Source organism: Salmo salar, chromosome ssa12, assembly GCF_905237065.1.
Source record: "Salmo salar chromosome ssa12, Ssal_v3.1, whole genome shotgun sequence".
NCBI lineage: Eukaryota > Metazoa > Chordata > Actinopteri > Salmoniformes > Salmonidae > Salmo > Salmo salar.
This window is the reverse complement of record NC_059453.1, coordinates 66590890-66608172: the sequence shown is the minus strand read 5'-3', so window position 1 is coordinate 66608172 and position 17283 is coordinate 66590890. Positions and strand designations below refer to the sequence as shown.

Sequence of the window (17283 nt, the reverse complement as noted above, 5' to 3'; positions counted from 1 at the left end):
GAATGATGGCTTTGTGATTGAAGGAGTGGAGTAGACCCGCCCCGCACCTTTCACACTGACGCATGTGACTAACGTCATGCATTGTTTCCCCCCCATCGAGTACATTCAGACTCAACAGCTCAAGAGCTTTTAAGAGTCATTCAAAGTCTAGGAGATAAGCCAGTTGGGTGACTAAGATGAAATGTGAAATGACGGCTCGTAAGGTGAACAGGAAGTAGAAAGGACAAGCGAGGAGGATACTGCCAAGTCATTCTTGTTTGAAACAGGTTTAAAATCTTACAGCATACATGCTGATTTGGTTTACTGTTTAAGTTACAATGGCTGTACATGCAGGCTGCCATGTGACAAATGTCAACACACCTATACAGCCCCTCTGTTTGTGCAAATGGTGTCTGACCAATATACAGCACCATGTACAGGATGTTAAGTTAACTCATGTCTATAAAACAGACAACCAGTGAAATACAGGGCTATAGACATAAGTCCCATTTGAACTGAAGATGAAAAGACAAGACACCCTGTGAGTTTGGTTTGAGGTGATCAATGAGTCACTTTGCTCAAAAAGTATAATATACTGTAAAAGCATACAGAATAAGAATATGGTATCATAATACAAATGAAGATTCATAAAAATAAAACAAAATCCGTCAGCGACATCAGCTAATGACGTCACACCAAACATCCCCACCCATTGTCATTTCCCAGAAAACCCTCCCATAAAAACTCTTGAATCATCCTACCCATAACCGATTTAAATAGAACTTGAATCAAACAAATAAACAATATTATCCAATCAAAACAGGGTGCAAAAACTGTTCTCTAGAGATCGGCAAACTGAACATGCACAGGTAGGTTCAAGCGACATGTCCGTCTTGTTTTTAGTCACAGTGCAGTTTCAAAATGTGCAACTGACGTTGCACACAATCATGCTTCACAAGGCACAAGCTACTGGGGCTGATTGAGTCTCCCAGGTTTAAAGTGACCTCTCTCTCATCACCACTCTTCAACAGTATGTCTGAAAGACCTGCTGGTCTTCTTATTACAGACAATATTTTATACAGGTATAAATAAAACACAAATCTAAGACCAAGTTTGGTTTTCAACCCCTAGTAGCTTAGGTTGATTAGAGTAGGGGAAGCTGATCCTAAATTCTTTCTGATAAATCTAGTTAGTTAATCTAGTCAGCTCAATGTTAAAGCGAGGGCTGTGAGGAGTGGTCAAAGTAGTTACAGTGGGGAGTGGCCAGATGAACCAGTCCAGCAGGAATCTCCTACAGTAACATTGGCCCAGGACCACTCACCAAGTCATCCTTTAATGCCTTAAGAGTGGTCCAAGAACTGAGGGAATTAAAACATGGATTAAAAAAGGTATTTGAAACAATCATGGTAAAGATCTTTAAAAAAATTGAAGGGCTGTTGACATTTCAACATGGAGTATGTGTGGTAAACTTTTTTCACACAAGGACATAAAAGAAAAAAGGGGATGGGCTGGTGCCAGTGACAACCCAACCAACAGCCAGTCACACATTCTTTACCACTAACACAATCCTTCACAACAGTACACTTCTTTGGGAGGCACCACAGTTGAGTCTTTTCACTTCTGTAAAAATGTGTGCAGGTGTGTCCATACAGATGCATCTGCACACATGCACGCTCAAAAGCAACCATTAACACACCTCGCTCTCAGATACACAAGGCTGCTACTGCTTGTCATCCTGTGCAGCAGCAGGCGGGTCTTTCTCTTCTGCTGCAGCAGGAGGCATCACTTCCTGTTTCCTGTCTGTCCTGGACGGACTCTCCACCCTCGCCAGTGGCCCCTTCTGGATGGCCGGTTGCTCTTTGGAGTACGAGTGTCCACCCTCTGACCTGTCCCACGCCTCATTCTTGTAGCCCAGCGGGGCCGGGGGCTGGTAGCGGTACCTGTAGCCAAAGGCACGCAGGTGGTAGGTGTAGTACTCCAGCAGGTACATGAGAGACGCGTCCACATAGTGGAAAGACACAGACAGGTCCGAGCAGCAATTTGGCCCCTACGGGACAGTACAGAAGACCAAGGTTAGAGCCAGGATGGGGAAAGGAAAAGGGAGGGGGTACAGACAGTGAGGGAGGCCCAAGGCTCAGTTTAGCATTACAACAACAAACTGGACAGGGGACAGTGATTCATCTAACAATTTAGTAGTAAAACTAAAATGGAGTAGTCGTATCATGTCAGTAAGTCAAAAACACTGACCGTGCAAGGAGCTAAATTATAGGTTGTTCAATCAAAAATTGATCTTTTGACCAATGGATAAAAATAATTGTTAAGATACTAAGAAAACCAAAGGGTTCAAACCTCAGGTCTTTATAATTCGTTCAACATTTATTGGAGTTTTTACCCATGTAGAATGGCCAAGTTTAAGGAGACTAAATCCATGTAGGCCAGAGAAAAGTGGTAAATTTTTATTTTTTTAAATTCAGGAAAATAGTATGGCGTCAGCTAGGCTGGATGCTGTGCGATTGAGACAAGACATATTTTTATGTTTTAGTATAAGCTTTTCATATTAATGAGAAATTCCTGTCCCCCCCACAGATCTCAGAAAAACAAGCGTCTCTGAAAAGTCAGAGCATACCGCAAGCTTTTTATTTTTCAAAGCATTTTACATTTAAACTGAACAAAAATATAAATGCAACAATTTAAAAGCTGTTACTGAGTTACAGCTCAAATAATGAATGTATTTCAATGGACAAATTACCTTAGGTCCTAATCTATGGATTCACTACTGGGAATACAGCTATACAGTACATTCGGAAAGTATTCAGACCCCTTCACATTTTGTTACGTTACAGCCTTATTCTAAATAGTTCCCCCCCCCCCCCCCCTTCAATCTACACACGAAACCCCATAATGACAAAGCGAACAGGTATTTAGACATTTTTGCAAATGTATTTATACTGACTAGTCTCCTAGTCCCTGCAGCTGAAAAACATCCCCAGAGCTGCCACCACCATCCTTCACCCGTAGGGATGGTACTGGCCAGGTGACGAGTGGTGCCTGGTCTCCTCCAGACGGGACACTTGGCATTCAGGCGAAAGAGTTCAGTATTGGTTTCATCAGACCACAGAATCTTGTTTCTCATGGTCTGGGAGTCCTTTAGGTGCCTGTTGGCAAACTCCAAGCAGGCTGACATGCCTTTTACTGAGGAGTGGCATCCATATGGCCACTCTACCATAAAGGCCTGATTGGTGGAGTGGTGGAGTGCTGCAGAGATGGAACTCTGGAGCTCTGTCAGAGTGACCAACAGGTTCTTGGTTACCTGCCTGACCAAGGCCCTTCTCCCCGATTGCTCAGTTTGGCCGGACGGCCAGCTCTAGGAAGAGTCTTGGTGTCTCCTAACTTCTTACAATGAAGAATGATGGAGGCCACTGTGTTCTTGGGCACCTTCAATGCGGCAGACATTTTTTTGGTACCCTTCCCCAGATCTGTGCCTTGACACAATCCTGTCTCGGAGCTTTATGGACAATTCCTTTGACCTCATGGCTTGGCTTATGCTCTGACATGCACTGTCAACTGTGGGACCATAGACAGGTGTGTGCCTTTCCAAATCATGTCCAAATCATTTGAATTTACCACAGGTGGACTCCAATCAAGTTGTAGAAACATAAAGGCTGATCAAAAGAAGAAAGATGCACCCGAGCTCAATTTCAAGTCTCATAGCAAAGGATCTGAATACTTATGTAAATTAAGTTATTTATACATTTGCAAACATTTAAAAAAAAAAAAACATTTCTGCTTTGTCATTATGGGGTATTGTGTGTAGATTGATAATTTTAGAATAAGGTTGTAACGTAACAAAATTTGAAAAAAACTGAAGGGGTCTAAATACTTACCGAATGCACTGTACACCTGTAGGTCAGACACCTTAACCTGTCTGGGCTAGGGGGCAGTATTTTCACGGCCAGATGAAAAAACGTACCCAATTTAAACAGGTTACTACTCTGGCCCAGAAACTAGAATATGCATATTATTAGTAGATTTGGATAGAAAACACTGAAGTTTCTAAAACTGTTTGAATGGTGTCTGAGTATAACAGAACTCATATGGCAGGCAAAAACCTGAGAAAAATCCAAGCAGGAGGTGAAAAGTCTGAGAATTGTAGTTCTTTTGATTCTCTAATGAAGCTCCAGTGTCTGTGGGGTGACGTTGCACTTCCTAAGGCTTCCATTGGCTGTCTGAAGCCTTCAGAAAGTGGTTTGAGCATTTTCCTGTCACTGGGCAGAGTATAGGAGCTCAGTTACTGAGTGGTCTGCCTGGCAACAAAGGGATTGGATATGCTCGGTCCCGCAAGCGCGCCCCTCCTTTTTCTTCTTGAATGAATATGCCATTGTCCGGTTGGAATTTAACGTAAAATTGCGATAATATACCATAAAGATTGATTTTAAAACAGCGTTTGACATGCTTTTAAGTACGGTAATGGAACATTTTGACTGTCTCTCGTTCCGCACTCGCGCGTTATGCCTTTGGATAAGTGATCTGTAAGCACGAACAAAACGGAGGTATTTGGACATAACTATGGATTATTTGGAACAAAAACAACATTTCTTGTGGAAGTAGCAGTCCTGGGAGTGCATTCTGACGAAGATCAGCAAAGGTAATACAATATTTCTAATACTAATTCTGAGTTTAGGTTGCCCCAAATTTGGCAGGTGTCTGAATAGCTCGCCGTGATGGCTGAGCTATGTATTCAGAATATTGAAAAATGTGCTTCTCCGTAAAGCTATTTTAAAATCTGACACAGCGGTTGCATAAAGGAGTAGTCTATATATAATTCTTAAAATAATTGTTGTGTATTTTGTCAACGTTTATGTGTATTTTTTAAATTGATGTGCACATTCACCGAACGTTTTAGTGGGAATACATTTTCTGAATATCACGCGCCAATGTAAAATGCTGTTTTTGGATATAAATGTGAACTTTATCGAACAAAACATACATGTATTGTGTAACATAATGTCCTAGGAGTGTCATCTGATGAAGATCGTCAAAGGTTAGTGCTTCATTTCGCTGTGTTTTGGGTTTTATTGACACATGTCCTTGCTTGGAAAATGGCTGTGTGATTATTTTTGTCTATGTACTCTCCTAACATAATCTAATGTTTTGCTTTCGCTGTAAAGCCTTTTTGAAATCGGACAATGTGGTTAGATTAACGAGAAGTGTATCTTTAAAATGGTTTAAAATAGTCGTATGTTTGAGAAAGTTAAATTATGACGTTTTTGAATTTTCCGTCCTGATATTTCACTGGCTGTGTCCCGCAGGTGGGACGCTAGCCCATAGAAGTTAAAAAAAGTAGGGGCGTGGATCAGAACACCAGATATTGACAGGTTACCGCCATTTGGACAAATCACCTTCGTATAGTTGATCAGGCTTTTGGCCTGTGGAATGTTGTCCCACTGTGCAAAGTTACTGGATATTGGCAGGAACACTGTCGTATACTTCGATCCAGAGCACCAAAACATGCTCAATGACTAACATGTCTAGTGAGCATGCAGACCATTGAAAAACTGGGACATTTTCAGCTTCTAGTAATTGTGTACAGATCATGCATTATCATGCTGAAACATGAGGTGAGCGGCGGATGAATAGCACGACAATAGGTCTCAGGATCTCGTCACAGTATCTCTGCGCATTCTAATTGCCATCGATAAAATGCAATTGTGTTCGTAGTCCGTAGCTTATGCCTGCCCATACCAAAGCCCTAGCACCACTGGGCACTCGGTTCACAACGTTGACATCAGCAAACTGCTTGCCCACACAACAATACATGCTGTCTGCCATCTGACCTGTACAGTTGAAACCGGGATTCTCCAACATGCCAATGGCCCACTGAAGTTGGTTACAATACCGAACTGCAGTCAGGTCAAGACCCTGGTGAGGACAACATGCACGCAGGTGAGCTTCCCTGAGACGGTTTCTGACAGTTTGTGCAGAAATTCTTCGGTTGTGCAAACCAGTTTCATCAGCTGTCCGGGTGGCTGGTCTCAGACGGTTCCGCAGGTGAAGAAACTGGATGTCAAGGTCCTGGGCTGGCGTGGTTACACGTGTTCTGCGGTTGTGAGGATGTTGGACGTACTGCCAAATTCTATAAACTAAGTTGGTAGAGCAATGTATATTAAATTATCTGGCAACAGCTCTGGTGTACATTCCTGCAGTCAACATGCCAATTGCATGCTCCCTCAACTTGAGACATATGTGGCATTGTGTTGTGTGACAAAACTGCACATTTTATAGTGGCCTTTTATTGTCCCCAGCACAATGTGCACCTTTGTAATGATTACACTGTTTGTTCAGCTTCTTGATATGCCACATCTGTCAGGTGGATGGAATATCTTGGCAAAGGAGAAATGCTTACTAACAGATCCTGACTGGTTGCATCACTGCCTGGTATGGAAACTGCTCGGCCTCCGACCGCAAGGCACTACAGAGGGTAGTGCGAACAGCCCAGTACATCACTGGGGACAAGCTTCCTGCCATCCAGTAACTCTATACCAGGCAGTGTCAGAGGAAGGCCCTAAAAATGGTAAGACACTCCAGCCATCCTAGTCATTGACTGTTTTCTCTGCTACCGCATGGCAAGCGGCACCAGAGCGCCAAGTCTAGCTCCAAGAGGCTTCTAAACAGCTTCTACCCCAAGCCATAAGACTCATGAACATCTAATGAAATGGCTACCCTGACTATTTGCACCCCCCCCCCCCCTTTACACCACTGCTACTCTCCGTTGTCGTCATCTATGCATAGTCACTTCAATAACTCTACCTACATGTACATTTGAAGTCGGAAGTTTACATACACTTAGGTTGGAGTCATTGAAACTTGTTTTTCCAACACTCAATTTCTTGTTAACAAACAATAGTTTTGGCAAGTCAGATGGGACATTACTTTGTGCATGACACAAGTCATTTTTCCTACAATTGTTTACAGACAGATTATTTCACTTGTCAGGGTTCACCTAGGGGTCATGATAGGGGCTGTACCAAATGTTTGATGTCTTATAATAACTGATTATGCTTATGTTGTATTAATAAGGGGAGGGGTTATAAGACCCCTCCCTCCTTACATATATAGGGTCCTAGACCACAGATTAACTATATACACTGCTCAAAAAAAGGGAACACTTAAACAACACAATGTAACTCCAAGTCAATCACACTTCTGTGAAATCAAACTGTCCACTTAGGAAGCAACACTGATTGACAATAAATTTCACATGCTGTTGTGCAAATGGAATAGACAACAGGTGGAAATTATAGGCAATAAGCAAGACACCCCCAATAAAGGAGTGATTCTGCAGGAGGGGACCACAGACCACTTCTCAGTTCCTATGCTTCCTGGCTGATGTTTTGGTCACTTTTGAATGCTGGCGGTGCTTTCACTCTAGTGGTAGCATGAGACGGAGTCTACAATCCACACAAGTGGCTCAGGTAGTGCAGCTCATCCAGGATGGCACATCAATGCGATCTGTGGCAAGAAGGTTTGCTGTGTCTGTCAGCGTAGTGTCCAGAGCATGGAGGCGCTACCAGGAGACAGGCCAGTACATCAGGAGACGTGGAGGAGGCCGTAGGAGGGCAACAACCCAGCAGCAGGACCGCTACCTCCGCCTTTGTGCAAGGAGGAGCAGGAGAAGCACTGCCAGAGCCCTGCAAAATGACCTTCAGCAGGACACAAATGTGCATGTGTCTGCTCAAACGGTCAGAAACAGACTCCATGATGGTGGTATGAGGGCCCGACCTCAACAGGTGGGGGTTGTGCTTACAGCCCAACACCGTGCAGGACGTTTGGCATTTGCCAGAGAACACCAAGATTGGCAAATTCGCCACTGGCGCCCTGTGCTCTTCACAGATAAAAGCAGGTTCACACTGAGCACGTGACAGACGTGACAGAGTCTGGAGACGCCGTGGAGAACATTCTGCTGCCTGCAACATCCTCCAGCATGACCGGTTTGGCGGTGGGTCAGTCATGGTGTGGGGTGGCATTTCTTTGGGGGGGCCGCACAGCCCTCCATGTGCTCGCCAGAGGTAGCCTGACTGCCATTAGGTACCGAGATGAGATCCTCAGACCCCTTGTGAGACCATATGCTGGTGCGGTTGGCCCTGGGTTCCTCCTAATGCAAGACAATGCTAGACCTCATGTGGCTGGAGTGTGTCAGCAGTGCCTGCAAGAGGAAGGCATTGCTGCTATGGACTGGCCAGCCCGTTCCCCAGACCTGAATCCAATTGAGCACATCTGGGACATCATGTCTCGCTCCATCCACCAACGCCACGTTGCACCACAGACTGTCCAGGAGTTGGCGGATGCTTTAGTTCAGGTCTGGGAGGAGATCCCTCAGGAGACCATCCGCCACCTCATCAGGAGCATGCCCAGGCGTTGTAGGGAGGTCATACAGGCACGTGGAGGCCACACACACACTATTGTTTAAGTGTTCCCTTTATTTTTTTGAGCAGTGTATATCACACACATTATGAGTTTTAATATTGTTCCACAGTACTTTTCTAGTCTCTGCCTCTTCTAAAGAAACTGTCTGAGAAATGTGTGAGTTCAGGGTGTCTGAGAAGAGCCTAAAAGATAAAAGATGCAGACACAGAACTCCCCAGGGAGTGTAAGAGATAAGAGACTAGTCAGACATTCCACTATAAATCAAAATTGGGTAGTGGACATTTAACTGCTAAGCTATTAGACAACACTGAAACTATGTTTGTGTAGCTGTGGATGCATGGGCTTGGTCTCATGAGTAGAAGGTAATGACGTAGGCAGTGACATTAAGGCTGGACTTCGGGTTTAATAAAATAAGTTGGACTTTGACTATTTTGCAGAACATACTCTGAAACATGCGTTTTATGTTCCTGTTGTCAACTTCTGTCTGCAATTGCATTAAAGGTTTTTGAATGACTTAATAAAAAGGTGGTCATAATGATCATTTCAACAATGAGCCAATGATTGACAAGGAAACAAACCCCAACACACTATCACAATTCCAGTGGGTCAGAAGTTTACATACAGTAAGTTGACTGTGCCTTTAAACAGCTTGGAAAATTCCAGAAAATGATGGCATGGCTTTAGAAGCTTCTGACAGGCTTATTGACATAATTTGGGTCAATTGGAGGTGTACCTGTGGATGTATTTCAAGGCCTACCTTCAAACTCAGTTCCTCTTTGCTTGACAACATGGGAAAATCTAAAGAAATCAGCCAAGACCTCAGAATTTTAAAAAAAGACCTCCAGAAGTCTGGTTCATCCTTGGGAGCAATTTCCAAACGCCTGAAGGTACCACATTCATCTGTACAAACAATAGTACGCAAGTAAACACCGTGGGACCATGCAGCCGTCATACCGCTCAGGAAGGAGACGCGTTCTGTCTCCTAGAGATGAACGTACTTTGGTGCAAAAAGTGCAACTCAATCCCAGAACAGCAGCAAAGGACCTTGTGAAGATGCTGGAGGAAACAGGTACAAAAGTATCTATATCCACAGAAACTAATCCTATATCGACATAACCCGAAAGGCCGCTCTGCAAGGAAGAATCCAATGCTCCAAAACCGCCATAAAAAAAGCCAGACTACGGTTTGCAACAAAGATTGTACTTTTTGGAAAAATGTCCTCTGGTCTGATGAAAGAAAAATAGAACTGTTTGGCCACAATGATCATTGTTATGTTTGGAGGAAAAGGGGGGAAGCTTGCAAGCCGAAGAACACCGTCCCAACCGTAAAGCACGAGGGTGGTAGCATCATGTTGTGGGGGTGCTTTGCTGCAGGAGGGACTGGTGCACTTCACAAAATAGATGGCATCATGAGGAAGTAAAATTATGTGGATATATTGAAGCAACATCAAGACATCAGTCAGGAAGTTAAAGCTTGGCCGCAAATGGGTCTTCCAAATGGACAATGACACCAAGCCAAGTTGTGACAAAATGGCTTAAGGACAACAAAGTCAAGGTATTGGAGTGGCCATCACAAAGCCCTGACCTCAATCCTATAGAACATTTGTGGGCAGAACTGAAAAAGCGTGTGCGACCAAGAATCAGGCCTACAAACCTGACTCAGTTACACCAGCTCTGTTAGGAGGAATGGGCCAAAATTCACCCAACTTATTATTGGAAGCTTGTGGAAGGCTAACCGAAACATTTGACCCAAGTTAAACAATTTAAAGGCAATGCTACCAAATACTAATTGAGTGCATGTAAACTTCTGACCCACTGGGAATGTGATGCAAGAAAGAAAAGCTGAAATAAATCACTACTATGATTCTGACATTTCACATTCTTAAAATAAAGTGGTGATCCTAACTGACCTAAGACAGGGAATTTTTACTAGGATTAAATATCAGGAATTGTGAAAAACTGAGTTTAAATGCATTTGGCTAAGGTGCATGTAAACATCTGACTCAACTGTACATACTACCTCAACTAACCGATGCCCACACACATTGACTCTGTACCGGTACCCCCCTGTATATAGTGTCACTATTGTTGTTTTACTGCTGCTCTTTTAAAATTACTTGTTACTTTTATCTCTTATTCTTGTGTGCATTTTTTTTAACCTGCATTGTTGGTTGGGGGCTCATAAGTAAGCATTTCACTCTAAGGTCTACACCTGTTGTATTCGGCGCATGTGACTAATAAAATTAGATTTTAACAGCGATAAACTAATTTGTTCACAAAATTGAGAAATAAGCTTTTTTGGCATATGGGGGGAAAAAAACAGCTCTTTTATTGAATCTTATGAAATATGGGACAAACACTTCACATGTTGCGTTCATATTTTTGTTCAGTGTAATTCTGCTCGTGTCAGGTTACATTTTGCGACCCGAGGAAACAACTTTACAGATGACCACAACAACAAAAAATCGTCAAAGTCTCTGCAGGAAGCGGCACTGGTCTGTCAACAGAGCGCTGTGTTTATTTTCGGATGCATTGGGTTAAGAAATTAGACTTTTTTAATATAAATGTTAGAGAAAGACCCCACTGACCAATCCAGAACAAGAAGAATCATAATTTGTCTTAGTAAAATGGATTTTATAACATGAGGAAGTGAAATTGCATCACTGAAGCGCATTTACACCCACTCTGGGCAGTGACTGTACACCCTCAAATTACACACTTATCTGGGAACACAATCAGTCACTTGTCCTTCCCTCTTCCCTTTCAACCTGTTCCAGTTCTGTCTTGGGTCAATAAGGAAATCTCATGAAATGCTGTACAGAAGACAAGGTACAGTACTATAGAAACCACAGTCACATAGTCAGATCCTACTGACAATGAATAGCCTACACATGGCAAAACAAGGAATAACTGGTAGTTATTTTGTACTTTTTAAAAAATTTATTTTAACCCCCTTTTTCTCCCCAATTAGAATCTTGTCTCATCGCTACAACTCCCCAACCGGCGCCGGAGGTGAAGGTCGAGTCATGCGTCCTCTGAAACATGACCCGCCAAACTGCACTTCTTAACACTTGCCCGCCAGCCGCACCAATGTGTCAGAGGAAGCACCGTTCAACTGAAAACCGAGGCCCGCCTGCAGGCGCCCGGCCCGCCGCAAGGAGTCACTGGAGCACAATGAGCTAAGTAAAGCCCCCCCGGCTAAACCCTCCCCTAACCCAGACAACGCTGGGACAATTGTGCACCGCCCTATGGGACTCCCGATGACAGCTGGTTGTGATACAGCCTGGGATCGAACCCAGGTCTGTAGTGATGCCTCTAGCACTGCAATGCAGTGCCTTAGACCGCTGAGCACCTCGGGAGGCCCAACTGGATGCTTTTTAAACCATATCAAATCCCAACTCAGCAGGAGTTGCTTTACATGTTTGTATCATGATAAAGCTAAGGTGAATGATAATTAGCCTTAAAAAGGCTTCACCCACCTTATTAACTGGCCACATTAGCAGGGATAGCAGCAGCACTGGCGAAACTGGTTTCACTAGGACATATCTGGTGTCATCTTAGGCTAGGTTGGGTCTATTCAGTAAATAGTCCATGACGTCTACCACTAGGGCTGTGACGTCATGGAATTTTGGATGACTAATTGGCCAGCCAAATGACCACGGTTACCATAATAACCGTTCGAATAGCACAACATATACACACATTTTCTTCCCTCCTGACCGCATGTGTTGCCTTAGAAATAAAATACAAATGTATTACGTGCTTTTCGCGACACCCAAAGTCACTTTACATACACAAGAAAATCTGCAGGATAAAAAGCAATACAATTACATTAAAATAGAATGAATAGAATGGGCATCGCCATTTAAGTCAATGATGGCATAATGGGTGGACTGGCGGCCATTGCGAGTGTACCCATAGGTGCAAAGCAGGAAGTAAAATATATGCTGTGATTAATTGATTCGAACGGACATTACAAAAAAAATACATTCATTCAATTGCATGAGCCACATCAGTTATAATTTTAACATTCTACATTACCATGGAAATGATTGCATCACATTACTGTCACATTTCCAGGGTTAGAAGTTCTAAGCACGTTCTATTCATTCTATTATACTTTGGGGTTCCATGGTTGCCATGGCGCCACGAGGAAGCCTAGGCAGAGAGCTCATGTACAATTGTAAATATTGGGTTGTTTTAAGTCTTTATGGGATTTTTTACACTAACTGTTTTTTATGACTTATTGAGTGTTATGGAGCTAATGGTTTTGACCCATGGAGTTGCTGGACAAATGGCAAGTCCGGATGTTACTGTAAATAAATGCATATTGCCTAGTATTGAACTAAATCACATCTAAGCCTCTAACTTACTTATTCAGCCCAACAACAGCCAATATCAGCCTCCAGGTACCTACCTCTGAGATGGGGTAGTAGCAGTAGCTCCAGTACCAGAAGCTCTTGGGGAACTTGGAGGTAAGGTGCTGCTCAGGGACAAAGGGGTGGAAAGTCTCCCTGAGGACGGTGTCTCTGGCGTCCCCGGCCACCACCCCCACCTTCTCCATGCACTGGCCCATGGCCAGGTCCTCCACGTGGGTGGTGTGGGTGCACACCTTGGTCTTGAAGCCATCCACAAACCTCTTAAGGGCCTCTTTGCTCAGCACGTAGCCTGCCCCGCCGCTCATGTAGCCCTGCTTGGTGTAGGGCTTAAACCTGCGTCCAAAGTAGATGGGCTCCTCTGGCGTGTGATTGGCCAGCACCCAGCGCAGGTTGTCCACGACAACGTAGGTGTCATCGTCAGCCTTAAGGAACCAGTCAGCCTCGTCTCCATGGTTCTCCAGGGCGTAGTGGAAGGCCCGGATGGTCTTCCAGTAGAGCTGGTCGCGGCCTTCCTTGGTGCCCAGCCCCACAGTGGGGAAGTCAGGGTCTTCCACAGAGCTCATGAACACCACCACGTTACAGTGGCGGCTCCAGGTGTTCTTTACATGGCGGGCCTTCTTCTGCAGGTTGTTGGGCCCTGTCATCACCCAGCAAAGGATGCGCACCTTCTTGTACAGCTCATCTGCCATGTGGCTGTCCTCACCTGGTGGTGGTGGGGAGTTAAGAAGGACATTTACTTTTTTGCACTTGATTATTGAAGTTCATTATCCATCAGTCTGCATGTCTTCAGATCCAACTGCACAGAATCAAAGACCCCATTGTTCTAAATAATGGATGATAATTGCCTTTTTATTCATTTAAATCGTATTTAGGGATATATGGAAATACCGCCTAAAGCCACAGCATGATCTAATGACCAATTAGGTTACTGTTGCACTCTGTATGAAGATAAATACAGTAGACTAGTTTCTTCTTGTGCAGACAAATCAATGTTTATTATTAGCTAATGTTTATTCTAAGAAGACAAAGGCATAACAACTTACATTTCCCTGGGCTATTGTAAATATGTACATATGTAAAATGGCAATGAGTCAGGATTTTTACATTACCACATCCACACTGTGGTTTCTAGAAGAGTGAACAAACAGAACATAGGCCTATACAGTAGTAAAATGTGTAACGCAACCCATGATGGTCATATTACTTCTTCAACCCAACCCCTCTTTGGAACAAAGGTGGCTTCCGTTACCCGATTTAGCAGATAACCAGGAAGTACCATCCACTTCACAGCCTCAACAACCATTAAAGACTGAAGTTTTAAATAACACTGGAGACGATCAGATTCATTATCAAGATAGACTTGGCAAGACAACCACATACTTAACAGATAAGGATGTGCTAAGCACATAATGGAAGTACATGAGTCATGACTCTTTATAAATGCATTCATATTTGAGATCTCAAATGTATTTAACGTTACCGGCTCAGTGGCTCTACTTGAAATCTGTCAAGATTAGAAGACACATAGAATCATGTCAAGCTTAGTGTTGACCCCTGGCTGTTAAAACTACCATCTCCTTCTGGCACTGTACCTTTGTGGTGGGGGTGGTTGAGGTTGAAGAGAGCCGACCTCTCCTTCTTCCAGTTCTTGCTGTCCTCCTCCAGCTCACGTAGCTGAGCTGCTGTCTTCTCCAGGCCATCGAGCTGAGAACGTGTTGAGAAGGTCCTCTCGAACCATACCTGCCGTAGGAACACATAGAGCGTACAGGTCCCCACCAGGAAGCCTACGAGGAAGGCACAGCGCGAGCCCAGCGCCTTCATGACGAACTCAAACAATGTGCCTCAAGCTGAATCCCTATTTCAAGAGTCAAAACAAACAAGAGAGGCAGGGCGGTGTTAACTTAGAGCTGGGTTTCCAAAACTCGGTCCTTGCTCGCTCCCTCCCTCTCCCTCTGGGTGTACATTTTGATTTATGCCCTAGCACTACACATCTGATTCAAATAATGAACTCATCATCAAACTTGGATTATTTGAATCAGCTGTGTAATGTTAGGTGCACGTTTGGGAAACCCCCACTGTTTGACAGACATGTACAAATGAACGCCATCCATGCTGGGCACTATGCAAAGAAATGGGTGGGAGATTAGTATATGGTGTGTACATTATTGGAGTAGAGAGAATTAATCATTAGTTCATTTGGCTGACTACTTTCATTGTAGCTAGTTATATGATAATGTAAACAGCATGCCAATACATTTTAGATCTGTGATCTCAAATAAAATACAGCTACGCTTGGTACATAGCTGACCTTGCCATACTTTGTTAGCTACCAATACGTCTGGCGGAAATGTCAAAAGAGAAATTGGTGGTTAGCAGGCCCTTACCACTAACGTTACTTGAACACCATTGCGGAAAAGTCCCTCTCTTGGGTCCAGTTGAATAGTGGGGAAACTGTGGCGCGTGTCATGTTAGAGAGCCATCTGCTTACGAGTAAAACACCATCTCGTCAAAAACAAATAACGTTACCACTTGGCGTTGAAGGGATGAAAACAGTCTTCTCTTGGAATATTCTTTACCTAACTAGCTCTGTGGGTTTGGTTGCTAGCCGCATCTCACATTATCCTTTTCAGCCAGCCAACTATGGATTAGAAATAGCGAAACAAGACATCAATTCCAACTGTCATCCGAAACCAATACTGATTCTCTGAGAGTATCCTGTGTCTTTCATATTATGTCAAAATAAACTACCTCAGCCACAGGCTCAACTTCGATGTAAAACCAGTATGATTTTATCGAGGTATAAAATAACGTGTAAAACGCTTTACGGTGGCTGTGTTGCATTTACAGGAAACGCCAACATTAGCTTCTAATGCGCAGGCCCACAACATGTATCTGAAGTCATTGATTGCTTAATCGTTTGCCTTGTCTTGCCTTAGTCCCCGCCCTTTAAATACTGTTAAGTTTCTATTGGATCATTGTATGTACACAGAGCAGGCACAACCAATCATTGGGTGGCACCAGAGCACTAATCGGGTGCTAGTGCTGTAGCAAAAAACAGTGGGCAAGTTCGTTTTGCATGGCCCGATGCCCCGGGTGAGTGGAGATTACACTTAAGTACCAATGGAATTGTTCTCTAAACTGTAAAGGTCTCTAAACTGTATAAACTCCACTCAAAACGAACTAGCCCAATGACTCGACAAAGCCATCGATCAGGTGACACCATTCATTCCTATGTGAAGACTCAGGGCACGATCCTCTGCCCAGGCATTGCTGCCGCATACCAGATCTTACAACGCTTGGATAAGTATTTTAAGTATAAGTTAATCACATATGTTATAGCAATCTGTCAGTCGCTGAGGTGGCACGCAACCATAGGTTGATGCATGCAACGTCTGAGCAGGGGAACGTTGCAGGCTAACTCAGTGCTGCCTCCTCTCATTGAATAACTCAAGTTGAAGGGCGAATTGGGAACTGCAGGCTGCCATTAGCAACTTTTTGTATTTATTTTACTTGGTAAGTCAGTTAAGAACAAATTCTTATTTACAATGATGGCCTACCCCGACCAAACCCTAACGACGCTGGGCCAATTGTGCGCCGCCCTATGGGACTCCCAATCACAGCCAGATGTGATACAGCCTGGAATCGAATTAGAGTCTGTAGTGATGCCTCTAGCACTGAGATGCAGTGCCTTAGACCGCTCCGCCACTCATGAGCTAAATTATCCTTCTGTGTGCAATTTTCAAATAAATCGGTTCAAGGACATACATCTGATGTATTAGAAGCAGTTATTGGTACCATGATGGTCTTCAAAACATTTTTGTTCACTTAAACGAATGGCATTTTTCTATTCACTACACTGCCTGCACTACGGCAGTCGATTTTCTTTATGATAGTTTCCACAAACCACTGACTTCAACAAATAGTAGAAAAATGTGAGGGTGTAAGGGTTGTTGACAGAAAAATAAATAGTTTCCTCAAATTTCATATAGGCCTATCACTTGAAACTACTGAGAGAATTCCTTAAAACATCAATAAACACTGTGGCATATCTTGCCCAAGTATTTTCTAATGGTCTTTATTTTACATTTGCAAGGTATGAATATACCAAGATTTTACAATGCAGCTCAGACTTTTAGGGAGGGTGTTCATCTGGTGAATTAAAAATGTAACAAAATTGGATCTGTTTGACATCTTCACTCAATAACACCCCTCAACAAGGAAGTGTGCGTATAATGATCTTAACTAAATATAAAAATGATCCCCTCCCATGCTCAAGCTAAATTATTTACAGATTTTAAAGAGCTACAATTATTCACAATATATACACACGTTAAGCATTTTCTAGCTCAGTTGTTTAAGCCTGGCGCTTGTAACACCAGGGTTGTGGTTTGATCACCGGGACTACCTATACGTAAAATGTATGCACGCCTGACTGTCACTTTGGATAAAACTGTCGGCTAAATGGCATTTATTTATCACTGAGGAAACCTTTGCGCCAAAAA

General features: G+C 43.5%; 1 protein-coding gene across 2 annotated transcripts; it reads right to left on the bottom strand.

The window, feature by feature from the left end:
• Positions 1-232: 232 nt before the first annotated feature.
• Positions 233-15674, bottom strand: c1galt1lb (core 1 synthase, glycoprotein-N-acetylgalactosamine 3-beta-galactosyltransferase 1, like b). 2 transcript variants are annotated; one of them, XM_014132760.2, is made up of 6 exons: positions 15530-15674; positions 15358-15419; positions 15166-15261; positions 14374-14636; positions 12820-13484; positions 233-2026 (listed from the first exon to the last, which is right to left on the bottom strand). In XM_014132760.2, the coding sequence occupies exons 4-6, from the start codon at positions 14600-14602 to the stop codon at positions 1700-1702; spliced, it is 1221 nt and encodes a 406-aa protein (XP_013988235.1). In that variant the 5' UTR covers positions 14603-14636; positions 15166-15261; positions 15358-15419; positions 15530-15674; the 3' UTR covers positions 233-1699. The 2 variants fall into 2 exon arrangements, with proteins under 2 accessions (XP_013988235.1, XP_045547617.1); XM_045691661.1 differs by having other exon boundaries at positions 15358-15670.
• Positions 15675-17283: the final 1609 nt, after the last annotated feature.

Coding starts and splice junctions, on each gene's coding strand:
- c1galt1lb (XM_014132760.2), bottom strand. CDS start 14,602: ATGAAGGCGCTGGGCTCGCGCTGTGCCTTCCTCGTAGGCTTCCTGGTG. Junction 13,485..14,373: donor CAACCACCCCCACCACAAAG/GTACAGTGCCAG, acceptor CACCACCACCAG/GTGAGGACAGCCACATGGCA. Junction 2,027..12,819: donor GCTACTACCCCATCTCAGAG/GTAGGTACCTGG, acceptor ACTGTCCCGTAG/GGGCCAAATTGCTGCTCGGA.